Here is a 20,033-nt window from a genome sequence, read left to right as displayed (position 1 = left end):
AAAAATGAACATTTAATGAATTTATTTTGTTTTCACAGGACGGATGACACAATTTTGAACAGAGTTTGTCGTTTGTTTAACCAGATATGTTTTATGGCAAACTAGGCAAAATTAGCTGTGGTTAGTAAGAAATTTTTTACAATGTCAATAATACTGCTAATACTTGATAGATGCAGAAAACAATTCTTCTCCAATTAGTAAAATAAAAATTGGGACATTCTATTTGAAAAAATTAAGTTATGGGTACTTGAAGTTGTCCAAACTTAACTTTTTGATTTTTGGGTTTATTACTTTCGTTTCCCGTTTTGAACTCACAGGAGAACAGATATAGGCATTCTCTATGAATTCGTCAAATATGGTTTCGAAATCTCTAAAACTAAGATAGTTACCGATTTTTTTAATTACAGGTGCAAATCCAAAAACTTTTAAAAAATCTTAAATATCTTTAAAACGGCTAAACTTAGGTATGGGAAAGCTGATAAAAACTCCCTTAAAATATTTCGTCTAATACAAAAACACAGTGTAAACCATAGCTTTCCGTTTAAAATAAGAAAGTTTATAGCGATTTCCGTTATAAGCTATCTTAAAAATATTTTCATTGAGCAGAACTCAACGGATTGTGGTTGTGTACCAACTTTTAAATAAATATTCTAATTAGGACTTTCAATACTTCTAAGGTGGGGTTTAGAGGGAACAGGGTGTATTTTTTGTTTTTGATTTATTAAAAAAAAACGGAAATTTGTAATTATCGTTTTATTTTCAGGCAAAAACAAAAGGAACTTGATGTTTTTAACTAGTATGTTCATCAGGAACTTTTTTACAAAGAATCTAAATCGGCCAACGGATTTTCCAAGGCGTTCTTGATGTCAGAATTACAACACTCAACTTTGGTTTTTCTTATGAAAGGGATATTCGTTTTCTATATTTTTGAAAACTGTTATTATTCCTGATTACAACATGATATGATGGAATCTTACATGCTGATCCAAATGGATAAAAAATCATTTTTGCGAAGAATGCTTTGAAAAAACTCAACAACAATTTTGTTTTTAAAGAAACTAAATGTTGGAAGTTTAATTGAATTTTTATTTACGTTTCCATCATGCTTGCTTATTTAAAACATTGAGCACAAATCAACGGATTATGGCTGAGTACCAACTTTCAAATAAATATCTTCATTAGAACTTTTAATACTTCGTGTTCAAGAATTGCAGTTCTCATATGAGCAATGCTTTAAAGCACGAGCGCAGGGAGTGCTGCATGAATTGTGAATGTGAAAAAATTAGTTTTTATATAATTTATTTTATTTGCTACTGATGGGCTGGTTTCTAAATTTAATTTAATTTAACTATACCGTCACGTAAAAAATCATCGTTTCCCTCTCAACGGAAGCGATACCTCATACCAACATAAAATAATCAATGTTTGTAGACATTGCAGTTGCAGTATTAGATAGCTAGCTATGAATACAAAAATTATATTTTACGAAACAAAAAAAAATATTGTAAATAACCGATCTATTACTTAGAATAAACATTTTTTTTAATCTAATACCTATGCAAACAATACTGCATTTTTTCTCCCTCTCAATTTGTCGTAATAAAATATTTTACTATTGTTTCTAAGCAAGAATTTGGTTTCACGATTTTGTTAGTTGCTATAAAAACATTTTGGATACAGTTTTCAACACAAAAATTTGCATACAATACATTTTAGGGTTAAATGTCACTCGAATGCTTTACTAAACCTGATTACCATACACTGCTTAGTCATGAGAAGGGTTTAACAAACTGTATGATATTTTCTTTTTAAAAGATATTGTAATTGAATTAGACAACTTCACGTAAATAAAAATTTTCAATGATTAACTAACAGTTGGTACTCGATTGAGTTTCTCCTTGCACAGACGTAACAGTTTCCATTTAAAAATTATGGTCTAATAAAGAACGCATTGCTGTGTAGCAAGTGATAACTCTGGTGTGAAAACTCTTTATCTTTACACATGTTTGTTACTTCATCTACACTTCCAATTTTTTTACTTCATCTACACCCAATTTTTTAATAATAGCTTTAAATAATTTACTATTAATAATTTAGTTTCCTACAAACCAACTCTGTCATTTTCATATTAAACATTCATCAATTTAAAACGATATCTTCCAGCTCATTAATTTTCCGCGGAATGTCCACTTTCTTTTCAACTGAGCAAATAAATTGAGCTAATAATTCAATATTGTTCATGAAAATGCGATTTGCTGTTGTCGCTAAAAGCTTTCTATCGAATTTCATTCGCCATACAATAAACAGTCGGTGGAAAGTGGACAGTCGGTGCGCTTCTATGTTTACGTATTAGTTGGTGAAATAAAATTGCTAAATATGTCTGAATCAAAAGATGAAAAATTATCAACTTTACGAGAAGTCGACTGGTTTTGCGTTGTACTTAATCTTCAAGTGGCAATTTCTTGTTTCTGTGGATTACATTTCATTATTTATGATGCCTATTTTCTCACGACAAGTTTCAGTAAGTTTATGTGTTTTATTCATTTAAGTTACATTTAATTAATAAATCAATTTAGGTTTTCACAGCTTTTGCGTCTTTACAGTATTATCAATCTTGTATTTTCACAAAGCACTAAAACATGTAGAAATATCAGAAAGATTACTGACCAAAGTTGTTTGAATGACATTGATAGATTGCTTTTACAGTGTAGAGTCTTCAATTAGTGATAAGAGCTAACTTTAATTTGTAAACAATTCTGCAAAAAACTAGTGTGGACTCAGCACGTTAGAGAAGTTCATTATTGATCTTTAAATAATTAAATATTTGAAAAATGTACACTAAATTTCCACTACTTTTTTAAGTATTTTTAGATGAGATAAAAATATAGTTTTATCGTATGTAAGGAAGTAATAAGCACACAGAAATTATCCTTTTTTGTTTTTTTAGTATATTTTTTTAGATTTTTTGACAATTTCTTTAATCAAAAGTATTATGGCTGATTTGTTTAGGGTCTATATTAGAAACTTTTTAATTTATAATATAGCTAGAACTTCATTATTTTGTATAAAATCTAAATCGACCATCCGGAACTACGAGAAATTGGCGCCAACTTTGAAATTTTAAATGGTAACCATCTATTTTTATTGCATTTTTGAATTTGCTTCTTGAAACTGAGTAAAATGTACCCTAATTGTTAGTACTTGTCTGTCATAGGTTTTGACGTATAAATTTTTTTATACACATTTTCACTTGCAGGGGTTCATTTAAAATAGCAGAGCTCGTGAACCCTTTACAATAATTTTGCATTTGATAGTCAAAGGTTTGAAGGGTCTTCCTGAATTTTCAGGATTGTCAACTGTCAAATTTCAAGGCTACTATGATTTTTTGAAAATGATTATAAAACAGTTTATTCAAATAGAATGACCTTGTTTTTTTAATGACAATCAAAAGAACATTAATTTTTATGCAGATTTTTATTTACATCCCTTATATCTATCTCTTCAGTTTATCAAGTAATCGCAAAAAACTGAATTTTAGCTCATTATTTTTATTTTTAATTAAGTAAACTTTCGAAAAATACAATAAAATTTTGCTATTTTTATTCAAAAAGTTTAAAATTCGATGCCAGACTGACTGAGTTACTTTCACTAAGTTGTAAGAAACCGTTTTTAGATATTATTGTTTTACTGCTTATTTAATAATGAACCAGCAAGAAATTTAAAAAAATACTGTAGTTTGACAGTTGTTGACCATTTTGCAAGGTCTATTTGATTAACTATGAAAATTACGGTAAAATCGGTTTTTAGTGATTTTTTTCAAAAACTGTAAGAGATGGGTTTGGATTTGATAAAAGTCACTGTAAATATCGATGTTCTTTCGATTGTCATTAAGAAAATGGGGCCGTTCTATTTGAAAAAACTAAGTTGTAGCAGTTTTTTAATAACCATTTTGAAAAAATCATACTAGCCATGAATTTTGACAGTTGACAATTTTGAAAACTTTAGAAGACTCTTTGAACCTTCAGTTATGGAATCCAAAAAAATTATCCATTTATTGCAAAGGGTTTAAGGACTGTGATATCATAGATAAACCCTTGCAAATGAAAATTTTAACAGAAAGATTGACATATGGCAAAAACTATGACAGATAAGTAACAACAACTTGGATAAATTTTACTATGCGTAAAAAGGTAAATTTAAATATGCAATAAAAATGTGTGGCTACTTTTTAAAAATTCAAACTTCAATCCAACTTTTTATAGTTTCGGAAGCTCAGCCATTTTGAAAATAATTTAGTTGAACTCAGAATGGTCGATTTGGATCGTACGCAAATTTTTAAAGCTCTAGCTGTATTATAAATTAAAAAGTTTCTAATGTAGGTTCTAAAAGAATCACTTTGTATATTACGAGTAAGTCGCTCAAAAATATATTATATTTAATATCATTCTGAAACAATCGAAGCTTAAACTATTGTTCTGGCAAAAATACAGAAACACGTAAACTAAATATTGTTAGCTTTGAAAAACGGTTATTCTTTGAGTCTTCAGCTTGATTAATTATGATAGTCAGCGTTTTCAATCAAGTTTAAAAAAATAATAAAGTTTTCTCTAATGGAGTGTTATACTCAAAAGTAAAAGTTTTTGTAAATTGCAGATTCTGAAAGTAGACACAAAATGATGTCTAGTATATCGGTCTGAGTTTTTTAAATCGGTACTTTTTTAGTAATAATATAAAATTTGCGCTGTGACGTAAGCAATGTCTCGACTAATGATTCGTCAGTCTTTTGCTGCATACAATTAACGCTACGACCTACGTTTAGGCTGGTAAACGTCAAATACAAATGTCAAAACTGTAAGTTGTCGATTGTGACTGTGTTGTGTGCTAATATTTTGCAGGAGTTTGTGTTTTGGTAAAATGACTGCTCCTGCAGCACATCTGAAGTCGTATGTAAAACAGCAGAGGCAGGAATTAAGAAAAAACGTATGTCTTTCAAGCTATCTTTGTTGGCAAGTCTTCTATCTCAAGTTCTGTGACTGGCTGATTCAAAAAGGAACATTGCTGACGTCAGGCCAGGAATTTTCACCTTTTCAATTATTTTTCTCAAAAACGGTAGAGCTTTGGTTAAAATAAAAAAATATGGGTCGCCTATTTTGTTGTTGGCTATCCATATAAAAATTTTAATTTTTTAGTATAACACTCCATTATAAATTCAAATGATCACATGGTATTGGAAACCATATACTGTGAAACCTCCCTTCATGGTCATCTCTTCACAACGGACATTTTTGTAGGAACGTAACAAAACCTATATTAAAATTTCCACCTCCCACTAGCGGACACCTCTCCACAACGGGCAAATAATAAAGGTGTGTCCGTTGTTCGGAGGTTTTACTGTATTATAGAACAAAGTTTCGAAATAAATGGAATCAAACGTTTTTGTTTAATTTTTACTAAAAAATTGTTGATACATTATCAAATCTGTTAATCATTTTTGAAGAAAACAATTTTAAAAGTTTATTTTAGTTTTCGAGGTACGTAGGTATGGATTGTTTAGCAATCTACACTGATGATTTTTTTGGTTAAGGTTTGTGTTTTCAAAAAAATGCAATTTCAATTTTTTTAAATCAGTGTTTGTTTTTAATAAATTATTAAAATTGCATTTCGAGCTCATCACCAAGATATTTCTAACTTGAAGGAAAGTAGCTGTTTCAAAACTATAAAAACGCCAACATTGCATTTTTTCTCAAAATTAGCTGTTACAAATTATTTATGCACTTGAAAAAATAATAGCTAAAGTAATTTATACTTTTTATGAAAAATTTAATCATTAATAACTACAGATTGATCCAGAAATACTGAGTCTGTTGGCAACACATTTGAAAGTATTTGTGCTCGTAATTTGCAACACTGTAACCGAATTCGATTTCTCTTAACAATTATTTGACGTACAACCCCACAAGAATGTTAAATTGTTGTTAACTGGAAGCGTACTCCATTGGTATCCTTAAAAATTTAAGTTCAGTGTTGCCAACGGACTCAGTATTTCTGGATCAGTCTGTATTTTAAAATTTTAATTATTTCATTTAAAAAAATAATTCGGTAAAATGCGACGTTGGCGTTTTTATAGTTTTGAAACACGCTATAGATGCTAAAATGCCGTGAAATTATTTGGATCGTTGGATTCAGTAATCTGATAAATTTTATTGCATTAAGGTGATTTTAATCGACGAATACCTATGTTTCTCATTACAAAATGAGAAATGACTGTTTGCTCAAAAAAATACATATTTGTGTACTTTGTATTTTTAGTTTAGTTTATTACAACATTGTGTACAGAAAGTTTGGTGAATTGGTTACCTTGTAAAAATACAGTAAAAATCAGTACATAAATACGAAACACGAGTTGAACCAAAGATATCGCATAAAATTCAAATTTTTTAAAAACCAAGTTGATTTTGTTTTTGTAAACACAGCATTATTTATGACGTCATTGGTTTTGGAGTTTAACGAGGTCATCTTTAATTGGTTTAAATAAAAACCGACATTTTGGTTCACAATAATTTACAAATTCATTAATTTTACGAAATCCTACTTTACGTGAAACTCTAGGGGCTTCATTAAATTTTAATTTGTTGTTAAAAGTTAACCGTTGTTAATGGACCAACCAAATTGCTACAATTTGGTCACGTGATCACTGATCAGTTAATCAGGCATTTAATTGCGAATTAAATTAATGACGCTTCCATAAATCGGTTCTTAGTAAAATTATTAGTTATTGGTTAAGGTTAAGGTTAAGCTAGAAGTAACGCAAACAGATTGTAAGTCAATTATCTGTAGTTTTACACCATTCAATTTTTTTTCAGTTTTGAGTTTTTGCTCAAAAATCCTTATCCTAATAAAAGTGTAATATCTAATGCAAAACAAATATTTTTAGCCACTTTTCAGATGCCTTAAAAATTTGATTTTCCAATATCGTCGCCAACTCATGGTAATTGATCCACAAAGCAAAAACCTTGCTTTTCATAAATATTTTCTCTTCTATATGAATTCAAACATGTAGCCTCTTATGTGACTTCCCGAATTTTCTGATAGATCGTTAATAATAACTATTCAATAAAGTGCTTATGACATGACGTCCGCTTATTGGAGAGTCCTTTCAAAAGAGAAACAATAATACCATTTAAAATAAATTATCTCAAAACGGGTTCAACAAAAATGTCCGTTTGTCAGAGGGGTCCGCTTATACGACGTATCTTTTAAGAAAGATTTCACTACACAAGTTGGGCGTTTTTCCACCATTGGGATTTTATTTATTATAAGAGATAGGGGGTCGATTAAATTAGGGCAAAGTTGCTCATTTTTATGCTAGACAAATAAGTTATAAAATTATTGAATTATTGAAAAAAAAATTGTAATTTTCGTTTATATTTTTTAAGCGAAAATTAAAAGAACTAGACGTTTTTCAATAGAACAACCTTATGCACTTTTTTGCAAGAAATCTAAATCTGTCGTCTCTTTTTCCAAGGCTTTCGTGACATCAGAGTTACGACACTCAACTTGGGTTTTCCTTATGGAAGGCATATTTGATATAGTTTTTTTGTTCCTGATTACAACATTGTATCACATGATATAGTCGAAAAAAAGAAAAATGCGTTTTTGCAAACAACGAGTACTTTTGCAAAAAACGCAAAAAGTTTTGTTTTTCAAACTAAATTTTAACAATTCTATTAAATATGTGAGAAAAATTTTTATAACTTTTTTTTGTTTTGTTTTGCGAAGAATAAACTTCTAACTTATTATGTCGTTTATTTTTTAAATAAGCAAGCTTGACGGAAACGTAAATCAAAATTTAATTAAGTTTCAAAAAATCTAGTTTGTTTAAAAACAAAATTGTTGGCGTTTTTTTCAAAGCACTCTTCGCAAAAATGATTTTTTCTTCATTTTGATCATACATCATAGTAATCAGGAAAAAAATACTTTTCAAAAATACAGAAAACAAATATCGCTTTCATAACAAAAACCAAAGTTGCATGAAAATAAAACGAAAATTACAAATTTCCATTTTTTACAATAATTCGAAAACAAAAAATACAGCCTGTTCCGTCTAACCCTCACATTATATATAGAAGTATTGAAAGTTCTAATAAAGATATTTATCTGAAAGTTGGTGCTTAGCCATATTCCGTTGAGTTCTGCTCAATGAAAATATTTTGAAGATGGAGGCACTTTTGGTTATACCGAAAGACGTTTACAACTTTCTTATTTTCAATGGAAAGCTATGTTTTTCACTGCGTTTTTAGATTAGTTAGGTTATTTTAAGGCTATTAAGCTTTTCTTATATCTAAGTTTAACCGTTTTTGAGATATTTAAGATTTTTTTAAAGTATTTGAATTTGCACCTGTCACTTAAACAATCGATAACTCTCTTAGTTTTAGAGATTTTGAAATTATATTTGGAGAATTACAGGAATTAGCCTATATCTGTTCTTCAGTGTGATCAAAATTGGAAAAGAAGTTAATAAACCCAAAAATTTAAAGGTTAGGTTCAACTTCAAGTACCCATAACTTATTTTTTTCATTTAGGATGCCCAATTTTTATTTTACTAGATGGAGGAGAATTTTGTTCTGCATCGATCTGTATTAGCATTCCGTATACCTATGTGTGATAAATTTCAAGTTATGTTGCTTTTTTGACATTTGAAAATTCCTTGCTAATCGCTACTTTTGCATAGTTTTGCTATAAAAACATTTTTGATTAAACGTTCAAAATTGTGTTGTCCGTTCTGTAAAAACAAAAAAATTCACAAAATGTTGGTTTAAAAAACCTTACTTTTCTGCGTTTTTTCTCTCGCTTCCATGACAACTTATGAGAAAAGGCCTATGTTTAATGAATTTCTCAAACCCAGCAAAAAGTTATTGTAGCTTGAAAACTACTAAATATAAATATAGGGAATACTAATATAGGTCGGTGTAGAATCAAAATCTTAGGATTTAATGAAATAAAAGTTGTGGTATTTTGTTTGAAAAAATTGAGTTATGGGTGTTAAAAGTTCTGAAAACTTAACTTTAAACATCTGGGGTTTGCTATTCTTTTTTAGAAATTTGAAAACACCAAACGAAAGATCTAGGCTTCTTTTTCTAAATGAGCTAAAAGATATTTTCAGATTTTTTAAAATGGCAGAATTATCGATTTTTGAACAGGAAGGTGCGAATTCAAAAAAAAATTAAAAATATAAATATTTCGTAAATAAAAAAACGGCTAAATTTAGGTATAGAGAGAGCTTATGAAAACTACCTCAAAATAACTATAGTAATCCAAAAACGCATTAAAAAATATATTTTTCCAATTAAAATAAGGAAGTTGATAGCGACTTCTGGTATAACCGGTGTCACCATCTTGAAAATGTTTTCATAGAGCAGGGTCTAAATTTTTAGATGATTATCATTATTAAAACTCCCAATACTTCTAATGTGTGTTTTAGACGGAACATCCTGTACAAAGCGATCAGAAAGTCCTTCTATCAAGTAGGCGTATCACTTGAGAACGTGTGTCCAGTCTTGTGTATTAATTCAGCCTGCTGTCAAAATTTAATCTGAAATTACCTCAAACGTAAACTGTTAGATGCCGTGAATTCGTGACACAAAAAACACCCGAACGCTACACGACCCCTAAATGGTGTCTATGGGGCAAAACTGGATTCCAACAATAATTTAATTTGCTGAATTTTTTTGACATTTTTCTTTTGACATTTGGCTTGAATTCCGCAACTATATGTCCTTTAATTTCTAAGCTTACTTAATAGAAGGACTTTTTGATCGCTTTGTATATAATTGTTCAGCATACCGAACTCGTATCGCTTATAATAACTGAAATCCCAAGTGTGGAGCTCGAAAAACGGACAGCCTCTATAGCAGTATTGCGGTATTATTATTAAGTTTTTTAATGTGTAATTGATAATTTCAGGTTTAATGCTAATCTTACTTTCCACAATTGGAGTAACAGCCGGAGCACATCGATTATGGGCACACAATTCCTACCAAGCAACAACTTCACTAAAAATATTTCTTATGCTTTGTCAAACATTGGCTGGACAAGTAATTACGACAAAAATTAAATATAAGAAAATAAAGCAAGAATTTCTTTTTCTCAGACCTCCATATACAACTGGGTTCGTCTTCATCGGCTTCATCACAAATATTTCCAAACAGAAATGGATCCATTTAATCCTCAAAAAGGTTTCATTTATTCTCATTTTATAGCAAATAATTTGAAACTGAGTCCAGCGCAAGAAAAATTGTTGGAAGAAATCGACATGTCTGATTTAGAGCAAGACAAAATTGTCATGTTTCAGAAAAAGTATTTATATTATTTCATCAAAAATAATTAAATAATTAATATGTTTCAGGTATTATTGGTTCCTTTTTGTAATTGTAACTTTACTTTTGCCAATAAATGCTCCTGTGGAATATTGGGACGAAACTATTTTGAATTCATTCTTCATACTTGGGTGGTTACGTTTGGGAATTAGTTACCATTTAACTTTACTAATTCACAGCGCTATAAATGTTTTTGATTTAAAACAAATGGACAGGTAACGAACATTCAACGGACCGGTTTAGAAGCGTCATTAATTTAATCCGCAATTACGGATCACGTGACCAAGTTGAACCATTTTTATTGGTCTATTCGCGTTGTTAACTTTTAACGACAAATTAAAATTTAATGAAGCTTTCTATAAACCAGTCTATAATGTATTTATAATAATTATTTCAAATTGTCGTTTCGTTAGGAATTCTTATGACAGCAATGCAGTTTTCTTCATAAACAAGTCTTATTGGATTTCTTATCACTACATGTCTCCTTGGGATTACCAAACGGGTGAATATGGCAAATATGGAAGTGATTGTACTTCAAAATTTATTCGAGTGTGCGCTGCTTTGGAACTTGCAACAGATTTGAAAACAGTTGATAGTGAAATGATTCGAGAAGCTTTGACTCTGTGTGTTGATGAGAAGAAACCAATAGAAGAATGTTTGACACGGCTAGGAAAAAAATCCCATGATAAATTGTTAAAGCATTATCTAACACCTTCAAAATTTCATTAGATCCTCAACAGATTGCTTCAAAAGTCTTGGACCATCTCTTAGATAGTACCGAGATAAAGTTTTTTTAACAAAAAAATGATTTGAGTTTTTTTTTCCGAGATAGAGCTCAATAAACTATAAACAAAAAAATATATCAAAACTTATAATCAAGTTAATTTTTGGGAAAAATCTGAATTTATTTTTACCCTTAAACTGAACGAGAGTTGGTTCGTCACTTTTGGGTCATTCTGTATTGTTTTTATCAAAATACAATAGTGTGGTTCTGAGGTATATTTTACATTGTTGTGAGCATAGTTGTAATAAAATTTATTAAGTAGATTTTTGTGTTTAGGTTTTGTTTTTAATGTATTTATTTTAATATACCTTTTCCAGCTGTAACATTTAATGGAAACTTTAAAATAAGCCTTTCTTTATAAAATACGTTGGCTGTTATTTAGAACGAAATATTAAAATAAAATATAAAATATTAATATGAGAAATAACTTCATATTAAAGTACGCTGTTGTACAAGGTGTTGCAACTTGGATGTTCGAATGGGGGATTAAGAGCGTTAGAGAAAAACGTGTCACACATTCTGGGGTCTGTTTTTTGAGAAAATAATTTTGATCAAAACCGCAACCCGCTATCGTCTCTTGTTTTAAACTAACAAACAAAAGTTGACATTTCAGCGAAATAAAAATCATTTCTTTCTTATTATAAAAAGTACACATTTGAAACAAAAACATTATAAGGCACTTTTTTACAGAGAATTTAATAATGTTAACAGCGGTTTTTTTTGAATCATTCGTATAACCGTAATAGCATAAGTAGAAATCATAGATTGCTTTGAAATTTTCAAAAAGCTTATTTTTTGCTAAACTGAAAATAATAAAATACGGTTTGATATTTTTATATACTTTTGATAAAAAATATATTTAAAATATTTGAAAGTATTTAGCCATGGAAAAATTATTTCACATAAAAGGTGTGAAAAATCTAGAAATCTTGTTAAACGGTTACTAAAATAAAAAATATGAAATTAAAATACGCTATGTTAAAGTTACTTTCAGTTGAACAAATGTACGATCGTCGCAGATTTTAATTACATAAAAAATATGCAGAAAATTGAAAACGATGTGTCACAACATTTTATGACATAGTGAAGTGCATTGGAGGTGACGTGACGTTGACAATGATACGTAATTTTTACCGCAGATGGAGCTTGATTTTGGTGTTTAGATTGATATTTTTTGTAAAGTGAAATTTTATTGACAGGCAATCATACAATTAATAGGATTTTTTCTTTACCGACATTAAATGTTTAATTAGGAAATAAAACGACAATGTAAACTTGTCATTTTAAATCTAAAAACAAATAATTTCTATTAACTGCAAAAATTTGAGCTAATAATAATTTATTATGCTGTTTTTGCATTAATTAGTGTTTAAAAATCAATAAATTATAAATACTTGTTGGGTAATATATTTTTTATAGTTTTGATTGAAAATTCAAAATTTTTTTATGGCCTACTATAAAAAAAGCAAAATGATGTATTTTTTAAAACATTTAAAAAGAACGTATTACACAAATAGACATATCAAATCAAACAAAATAAGCTTTTCCAAAATATCACAGCCTCCTATGATTCACATTAAAAAAAATAAAACTTTATGTTATTATTATTACAGCTAAACGAATGGTTAAAAAATCGCTGATAAATTCTCTGTAAAAAAGTGTTTTTGTTTCAAATGTGCATCTTTTATAATAAGGAAAATATGAATTTTTTAAGATTCCACTAAAATGTAAACTTTCGTTTATAAGTCATACAGAAAAGATAATAGCGGGATGAGGTTTTTATCAAAATTGTTTTCTCAAAAAACGGGTCCGAGAATATGTCTCGTTTTTTTTAAATCTCTTAGTTTCGGAGATCCTCTATTCGGACATCCAAAATGCAGCACTCTGTACATAATTTAACATTACTTTACCGATGCGCCAATATTTTCCGAAAATTAATATCATCATTTGTTTCTTCACTATTGGAAAATATTTTGAATAATAATGACATTAATGACTTTACCCTTGACTTTAGGCTAAATTTTATTGTTATAGATGACGAGAATATGCCCATTCGTATTTGTGATTTGATTTTAAAACTCAGTACTTACCTGGTACTTACCTATGGTTAGTCTCTACTAACCATGGTACTTACCGCACTTATACTTTGTATTTTGTGTTGCATTCTAGTTAGGCGCGGAGACTTAATAATTCAGTCTACAGGATGTTTCGTCTAAATCACATATTACAAGTATTGGGAGTTCTAGTCATGATAGTCATCTAAAAATTCGTATACAACCATAATCTCTTAAGTTCTGCTCAATGCAAATATTTTTAAGATAGTACACTTCCGGTTATACCGGAGGTCGCTATCAAGTTCCTTATTATAAGCTTACCTTATATCTAAATTTAGCCGTTTACAAATTATTTAGGGTTTTTGTTTTTTTTAGATTTGCATCTTCTAGTTCAAAAACTAATAGCTCAGCCATTTTATTGAAAATTTTAAAATATTTTTTAGCTCATTTGAAAGAGGAAGCCTAGTTCTTTCTCTTGGTGCTTTCAAATTTCTAAAAAAATATAACAAACCCCAAATTTTAAAGTTAAGTTTGTAGAACGTTAAGCACCTATAACTCATTTTTTTTTCAAAAAAAAATGCCAACAGTTTCATTTCATTAAATCGTAAAGCATTAATTCTGTTTCGATCTGTATTAGCATTCCTTATACTTATGTTTAATAGTTTTTAAATTAGAATAACTTTTTGTTGAGATTGAGAAATTCATTAGCCATAGGCTTTTTCTCATAGGTTGCCATGGAAACGATAGAAAAAATGTGAGAAATTGAAGTTTTTTAAACCAACATTCAATGAATTTATTTTGTTTTCACAGAACGGACAACACAATTTTGAACAGAGTTTGTCGTTTGTTTAATCAAAAATGTTTTCATGACAAACCCCGCAAAAATAGCTGTGGTGAGCAAGAAATTTTCTACAATGTCAAAAAAGCAACATAACTTGAAAATTATCACAGATAAGTATAGGGAATGCTATTACTGATAGATGCAGAAAAAATTCTCCTCCACCCAGTAAAATAAAAATTGGGAAAATTGAAAAATTAAGTTATGGGTATGTACTTGAAGTTGTCCAAACATACAATTTTTGTGTTAATTAATTTTCTCCCAGTTTTGATTAAACTAAAAATCAAATTTTTTAGGAGACAGGTGCAAATCCAAAAATTTTTTTAAAAATCCTAAATATCTCAAAAACGGTTAAATTAAGGTTAGGTTAAATTTAGAGAAAGCTGATAAAAACGGCCTTAAAATAACTTAAGTAGTCCAAAAACGCAGTGAAAAGCATAGTTTTCTACTAAGATAAGCAAGTTGATAGCGACTTCCGGTATAACCGGAAGTGCCGCCTTGATAAGAATATTTTCATTGAGCAAAACTTAACAAATTATGGCTTATGACTGAGTACCAACTTTCAGATGATATCTTTATTAGAATCTTCAATACTTGTAATGTGGGTTTTAGACGAAACAGCTTGTATTAACGTTTTTAAATGCCAGTATAGGGATTTTTTCAAAAGAAAAATTAAAATATCAAACACCTTGTACGTCACTGATATTAAATAAAGATAATTATTATTATTATTAAAAAACAAGTCGGTATTTTCTTCAGAAAAAAATTTGGCTTAAATCAAAACTATATCTGCGTTACTGTAAAAGAAATACAATTAGAACAAAAATATTACAAGCCCTTATCGTGTTGTATAATAATAACTGACAATGTTTTTAAAGCACATACTACATTCAGAACAGTCGTTGCTTTCATGCTCTTTGTTCATCAAATTATATGACATTGTTTGAAAAAAAAATTAACGACTTGAACAATGACTGCTTGATAATACACTAGTCACCAAAAATAACTATGAAACTTTCTTTGGAAACAATAAATATACTCGTTTACGACAAACTTTTTGCCTCGGGTCATTTTGAAGCCTGAAACTTAAGAACAAAATTTTTTGTAGTTTTTGCGAAATTAAAATAAAAACTTATACACGGTGGCCGTTTTTTGAGCTCCACAATAGGGATCTCAATTCTTGTAAGAGATACAAGGTCGGTTAAATTAGGGCAAAGATGCACATTTTTATGCTGAACAATTCTCTGAAAGAAAATTTGATGTGTCATTTATAGTTTTTGAACTATTAAGAAAAATTAAAAATTTGTAACTTTTGTTTTATTTTTTTAAGCTAAAACCAAAAGAACTAGACGTTTTTAAGTTAGACAATCTTCAAGCACTTTTTTTACAAAAAATTTAAATTTGCCATGGCCTTTTCCAAGGTTCTTGATATCAGAGTTATAACACTCAATTTTTGTTTTTTTTATGAACCTATAGACGCCATATTTGATACTTATATTTTTGAAAAGTGTTTTTGTTCCTGATTACAAGGATGTATTACATGATATGATTGAATCTGACATGCTGAATAAAATCAAGAAAAATGTGTTTTTGCAAAGAGTGCTTAGGAAAAAAATACTAAAAATTTTATTTAACAAACAAAATTTTTACAGTTCTATTAAATATGCGAGCAGAATTTTTATAATTTTGTCTTGTTTTATTTTGCGAAGAATAAACTGCTAACTTATCATCTCGTTTAGTTTTTAAATCATAAGCTTGGCGAAAATGTGAACCTTCTAGATCCAAATTCAATTAAATCTCCAAAATCCAGTTTGTTTAAAAACAAAATTGTTGACGTTTTTTCCAAAGCACTCTTCGCGAAAATGCTTTTTTCTCCATTTTGATCAGCATGTAAGATTCGATCATATCATGTGATGCATCGTTTAAGTCAGGAATAATACACATAAAGAAAAACGAAAGTTGAGTGTTGTAACTCTGCCATCAAGGACGCCTTAGAAAATAGAATGACAGATTTAGATTTTTTGTGCCTTAAGAACTTCTAATTAAAAACGTCTTGTTCTTTTGGTTTTCGCTTGAATAAATAAAAACGAAAATTACAGATTTACGTTTTGCTTTAATAATTCAAAAACTAAAATGCTACTTCAAATTTTCTTGCAGATAATTATTCAGCATAAAAATGCATAACTTTGCCTTAATTTAACCAACCTCGTATCTCTTATTAATATTAATTAATATTAATGCATCATTTTAAAATTGATTAAGTATTTGATAAAAATTATTATGGTGTTTTCGTGTCAATATTATACAATGAAACTAGTGTTTCCATAATTTCGTAATTAGTGTGCTCATTTTTATGAACTGTATTTTTTATTTTTTATAGACAAATTGAATAATAATATACCCATAATTTGTTTCAATAACAATTTTTCAATTGTGTTTATTTATAGAGGAATTTTTTGGTAAAACAAACCAGTATGTTAATTCAAAAATAGTATAATTCTTTAATTATTTGTACAATGCATTCATTACATTACAAAAACCTTAATTCTAAATTAACATTACAACCAACTCAACTAGCATTAATTACTTATTAGATTGACTTATCCTATATCACTGTTGACGATCTACACTAATTTGAGACTAAAAAATAAATAAAAAAGGTAGTGAATCAACACCAAATTGAGTGCACTGCCATTAAATAAAACACTTAACAAATAATACAACCATTGAATCAACAGCCAAACATAAGTTACCTAACAATCAGTCTTAAGTGCATTTCTACGCACTCTTCCTATGAGTGATAATCGCGTCTTGGTAGTCTTCCTGAGACTGATCCTTATCACCCCATCCCCAAATTTCGTGCGTTCCATCTCCAGTTCTCGTAACGCGTTTCTTGATCATTTCCGATGAAACAGTTTTCAAATCATAAGCCCATCCGATCTTGGCGAAGAAATCAATGAAAGCGGTCGAGAAGTTCACACTGTATTTCCCCAATTCGGACGTTTTGTAATCCCAAGGGAAAGTATGATGGTAGTTATGCCAACCTTCACCCAAGGCCAAAACCGAAACCACGAAATTCTCAGCTGGATTGATAAACCTATCATAGGGCTTATCTCCCCACATATGGGCAGCGGAATTGACCAACCAGGTGGCGTTCAAAGTTAGACAATATCTGAAGAGATTGACCAGAAAGGCGTTCTTGAAGGTTTCACCCCAGAGGTACATTGGCACGACGGTTGGCATTACAAAACTAACCAAAGGCATTACAATGGTGTAGTATTTCTTCTGGAATCGCAAAATCGGATCAGCGTACAAGTCGGAGAGATCGATTTGTTTGCCCTTTTCTTTTACTTGAGGATGTTTACGGCACAAAAGCCAGCCAACGTGAGAGAAGAAGAAACCACGTTTGGCATTATGTGGATCAGCATCAGTTTCGGAGAACTTGTGATGGACTCGGTGGTCTCTGGACCAATCGATGACGGAATCTTCAAAGGCCAAAGTGTTGCAGAAAGTGAGGATTAGACGTAAAGGCCACTTGGCTTTGTACGAACGATGAGCCCACAAACGGTGAGCTCCAGCCGTTATTCCGAAACCTCCAAGTTGGTAAAGTAGAATGCCTGTAAAATTGGTTGAGTCAATATTTGGACGCTCTCTGGTGACGACATGTACTGGCCGAAAACAGTAACGAAATTTTCGTAATTTCTGCGTGTAAATTGTTAATTTCTTACAATAGAGAGAGTCAGTTTAAAAGCATGTGGTGGTAAATACTAGCGTTGCGCGGTTTTTCCCGATAATAGTGTTTTTGTTGAAATTTGAAATAAAAATTTCCCCGCCATTTATGGTTACTGTTTTCTCAGTGGCGCCCCCACCGGTAAGGTTCTTATCTTCAGAATTACGACAGACAAGTTGGAGCCGCGCCGATTGAATCAATTGATTACTCACCAAATAGAGACGTTGCGACTTTTGCAGAGGTGAACATGATCCAGATTCCATACAAAGCGGCCAAATGCAGATAAGCGAACAAAATGATGTTCCTCCAAACTAACTGCAGTTTGCGGTCGTCCGGTTTGTTGACCTCTGGTGGAAGCGTTGCATTGGAAACTTCTTCGTCATTTTCGTGGAGAACACCAGTTGGAATTGAAGCATTTGGTGTCATTCTGGAAAAATACACATTCATTACAATTACTGAATATTTAATAATGAGATCGATTTATTGATACGAAAGACAGGAAGGTCAACAGATGATGCTGGAATTGAAATTGTATACTGGGTGATTCTTTTAGGGCCTACATTAGGAAGTTATTAACTAAGTTCAACTAAATTATTTTCATAATGGCTGAGCTTCCGAAACCACAAAAAATTGGCCCCAAGTTTGAAATTTTAAACAGTAACCACACATTTTATTTTATATTTGAATTTACCTTCTCAAGCTGAGTAAAATTTATTTTGTTGTTCAACTTATCTGTCATAGTTTTTGACATATATCTAAAATTTTTATTTACAAGGATTATTTTAAGATATCAGCCCTTGAACCTTTTGTGATAAGTAGAATAGTTTTTTTTGGAAAGTTTTCAAAATTGTCAACGGTCAAGATTCATGGCCAGTATGTTTTTTCAAAATGGTTATTAAAAAACTGGTATAACTCAGTTTTTTCAAATGAAACGGCTTTATCTTCTTAACGGCAACCGAAAAAACATCGATATTTATGGTGACTTTTATCCATACGTCCTACAACTATCTCTTACAGTGTTTTAACAAAAACCACAAAAAGTGGAATTTACTTCGTAATTTTCATAGTTAATCAAGTAGACCTTGCAAAATGGTCAACAATTGTCAAACTTCAATATTTTATTTAAAATATTAAATTTATTTATAAAATTTAAAACAACAATGAAAATTGTTGCGATGAATACAAATTAATTATTAAACACTGACCCGCTCGATTGCACAAAAAAAAAGAGGAAAACAGTGAAAATTATAAATAAGAATTTTGCAAAACGTTATATTTGATATGAGTTATTACGTGGTAAAATTAACACACGTATTTCTGATACACCCTGTATACGAATTAGTCTGTATTTCGGATTGTTTGATTCGATTCACCCACTTTTCATTATGAAATCGTAACACTTGTCCTTGAAAAATTTGCATTCAATAATTATTATTGAAAGGAACGACGTGTTTTTTTAATCACTGCTTGCATTGTAATAATAAGAGCAAATGATTTTGTTGTTTTTATTTAAAAGTAAGAAGTGAGCAATTATTTTTACGTAAGTTGGAAATAATTTATGTGAAACAGAATTCTACATACAGAATTAAGGTCAAGTTCAACTGTGTTTAGTTGGGAAAAAAGCAAAAAAAGTAAAATTGTAAAAAAATAGTGTGACTAATATTTTACTTATTATGATAAAAAATGTAGCCTATCGGTGGAACATAACAAATGTAATTTGAAATTTAAAAATTTCAAGCAACATTATGCAAAAAATAACATATTTTTTTAAAAGGACAAACTAAACACGTAAAAAAAATGGAAATAAAAAAGTAATATAACGTAAAAAAGACAAACCCTATAGAACATGAATCTCACCAACTTTCACCGCAATTTCGTGACATTTTTTCTAAATCTAATCTCTTGGCAAAAAACAGTTTCACTTGATAAATTTAACTTCCTTTCTTTCACTTTTAATAATTACACTTGAACAATTTTGAGGGAGAAAAAGATGTAGAGATGGTACTTACTTGAATAAAAAAATTATAGGTAACTATCCGTTAGAGAAAACTAAAAAAAAATGTATTAACTCAACCACTTTGTTACACCTTTGGTGTTGTGAATTGACTGGCGTGCTGTTGGCAAATGTGTGTTTATATACAGATCTGTAAGCGTTTGATGATTAGATAGAGCAAATTTTCATGACATGCCGCGAGTCCAAAGATCAGACCTGAACTAGGTTTGATTGAGAATCGGCGGCATCGCCCCAACG

General features: G+C 29.9%; 2 protein-coding genes across 3 annotated transcripts; one reads left to right on the top strand and one right to left on the bottom strand.

The window, feature by feature from the left end:
- The first annotated feature begins 2,285 nt into the window (after nucleotides 1–2,285).
- On the top strand, nucleotides 2,286–11,423 carry LOC103314796 (uncharacterized protein). The gene is made up of 5 exons (XM_008201715.3): nucleotides 2,286–2,521; nucleotides 9,964–10,094; nucleotides 10,151–10,356; nucleotides 10,406–10,591; nucleotides 10,790–11,423. The coding sequence occupies exons 1-5, from the start codon at nucleotides 2,377–2,379 to the stop codon at nucleotides 11,103–11,105; spliced, it is 984 nt and encodes a 327-aa protein (XP_008199937.1). The 5' UTR covers nucleotides 2,286–2,376; the 3' UTR covers nucleotides 11,106–11,423.
- Nucleotides 11,424–16,529: 5,106 nt separating this feature from the next.
- On the bottom strand, nucleotides 16,530–19,945 carry Z9desB (Z9 acyl-CoA desaturase B). 2 transcript variants are annotated; one of them, XM_008201706.3, is made up of 3 exons: nucleotides 19,792–19,945; nucleotides 17,995–18,209; nucleotides 16,530–17,669 (listed from the first exon to the last, which is right to left on the bottom strand). In XM_008201706.3, the coding sequence occupies exons 2-3, from the start codon at nucleotides 18,206–18,208 to the stop codon at nucleotides 16,831–16,833; spliced, it is 1,053 nt and encodes a 350-aa protein (XP_008199928.1). In that variant the 5' UTR covers nucleotide 18,209; nucleotides 19,792–19,945; the 3' UTR covers nucleotides 16,530–16,830. The 2 variants fall into 2 exon arrangements, with proteins under 2 accessions (XP_008199928.1, NP_001180578.1); NM_001193649.1 differs by lacking the exon at nucleotides 19,792–19,945 and having other exon boundaries at nucleotides 16,831–17,669; nucleotides 17,995–18,208.
- Between the last annotated feature and the right edge of the window lie 88 nt (nucleotides 19,946–20,033).

This window comes from Tribolium castaneum, chromosome 7 (assembly GCF_031307605.1).
Source record: "Tribolium castaneum strain GA2 chromosome 7, icTriCast1.1, whole genome shotgun sequence".
Taxonomy (NCBI): Eukaryota; Metazoa; Arthropoda; class Insecta; order Coleoptera; family Tenebrionidae; genus Tribolium; species Tribolium castaneum.
The sequence above is the reverse complement of the archived record's forward strand: the minus strand, read 5'-3'. Positions and strand labels throughout refer to the sequence as shown.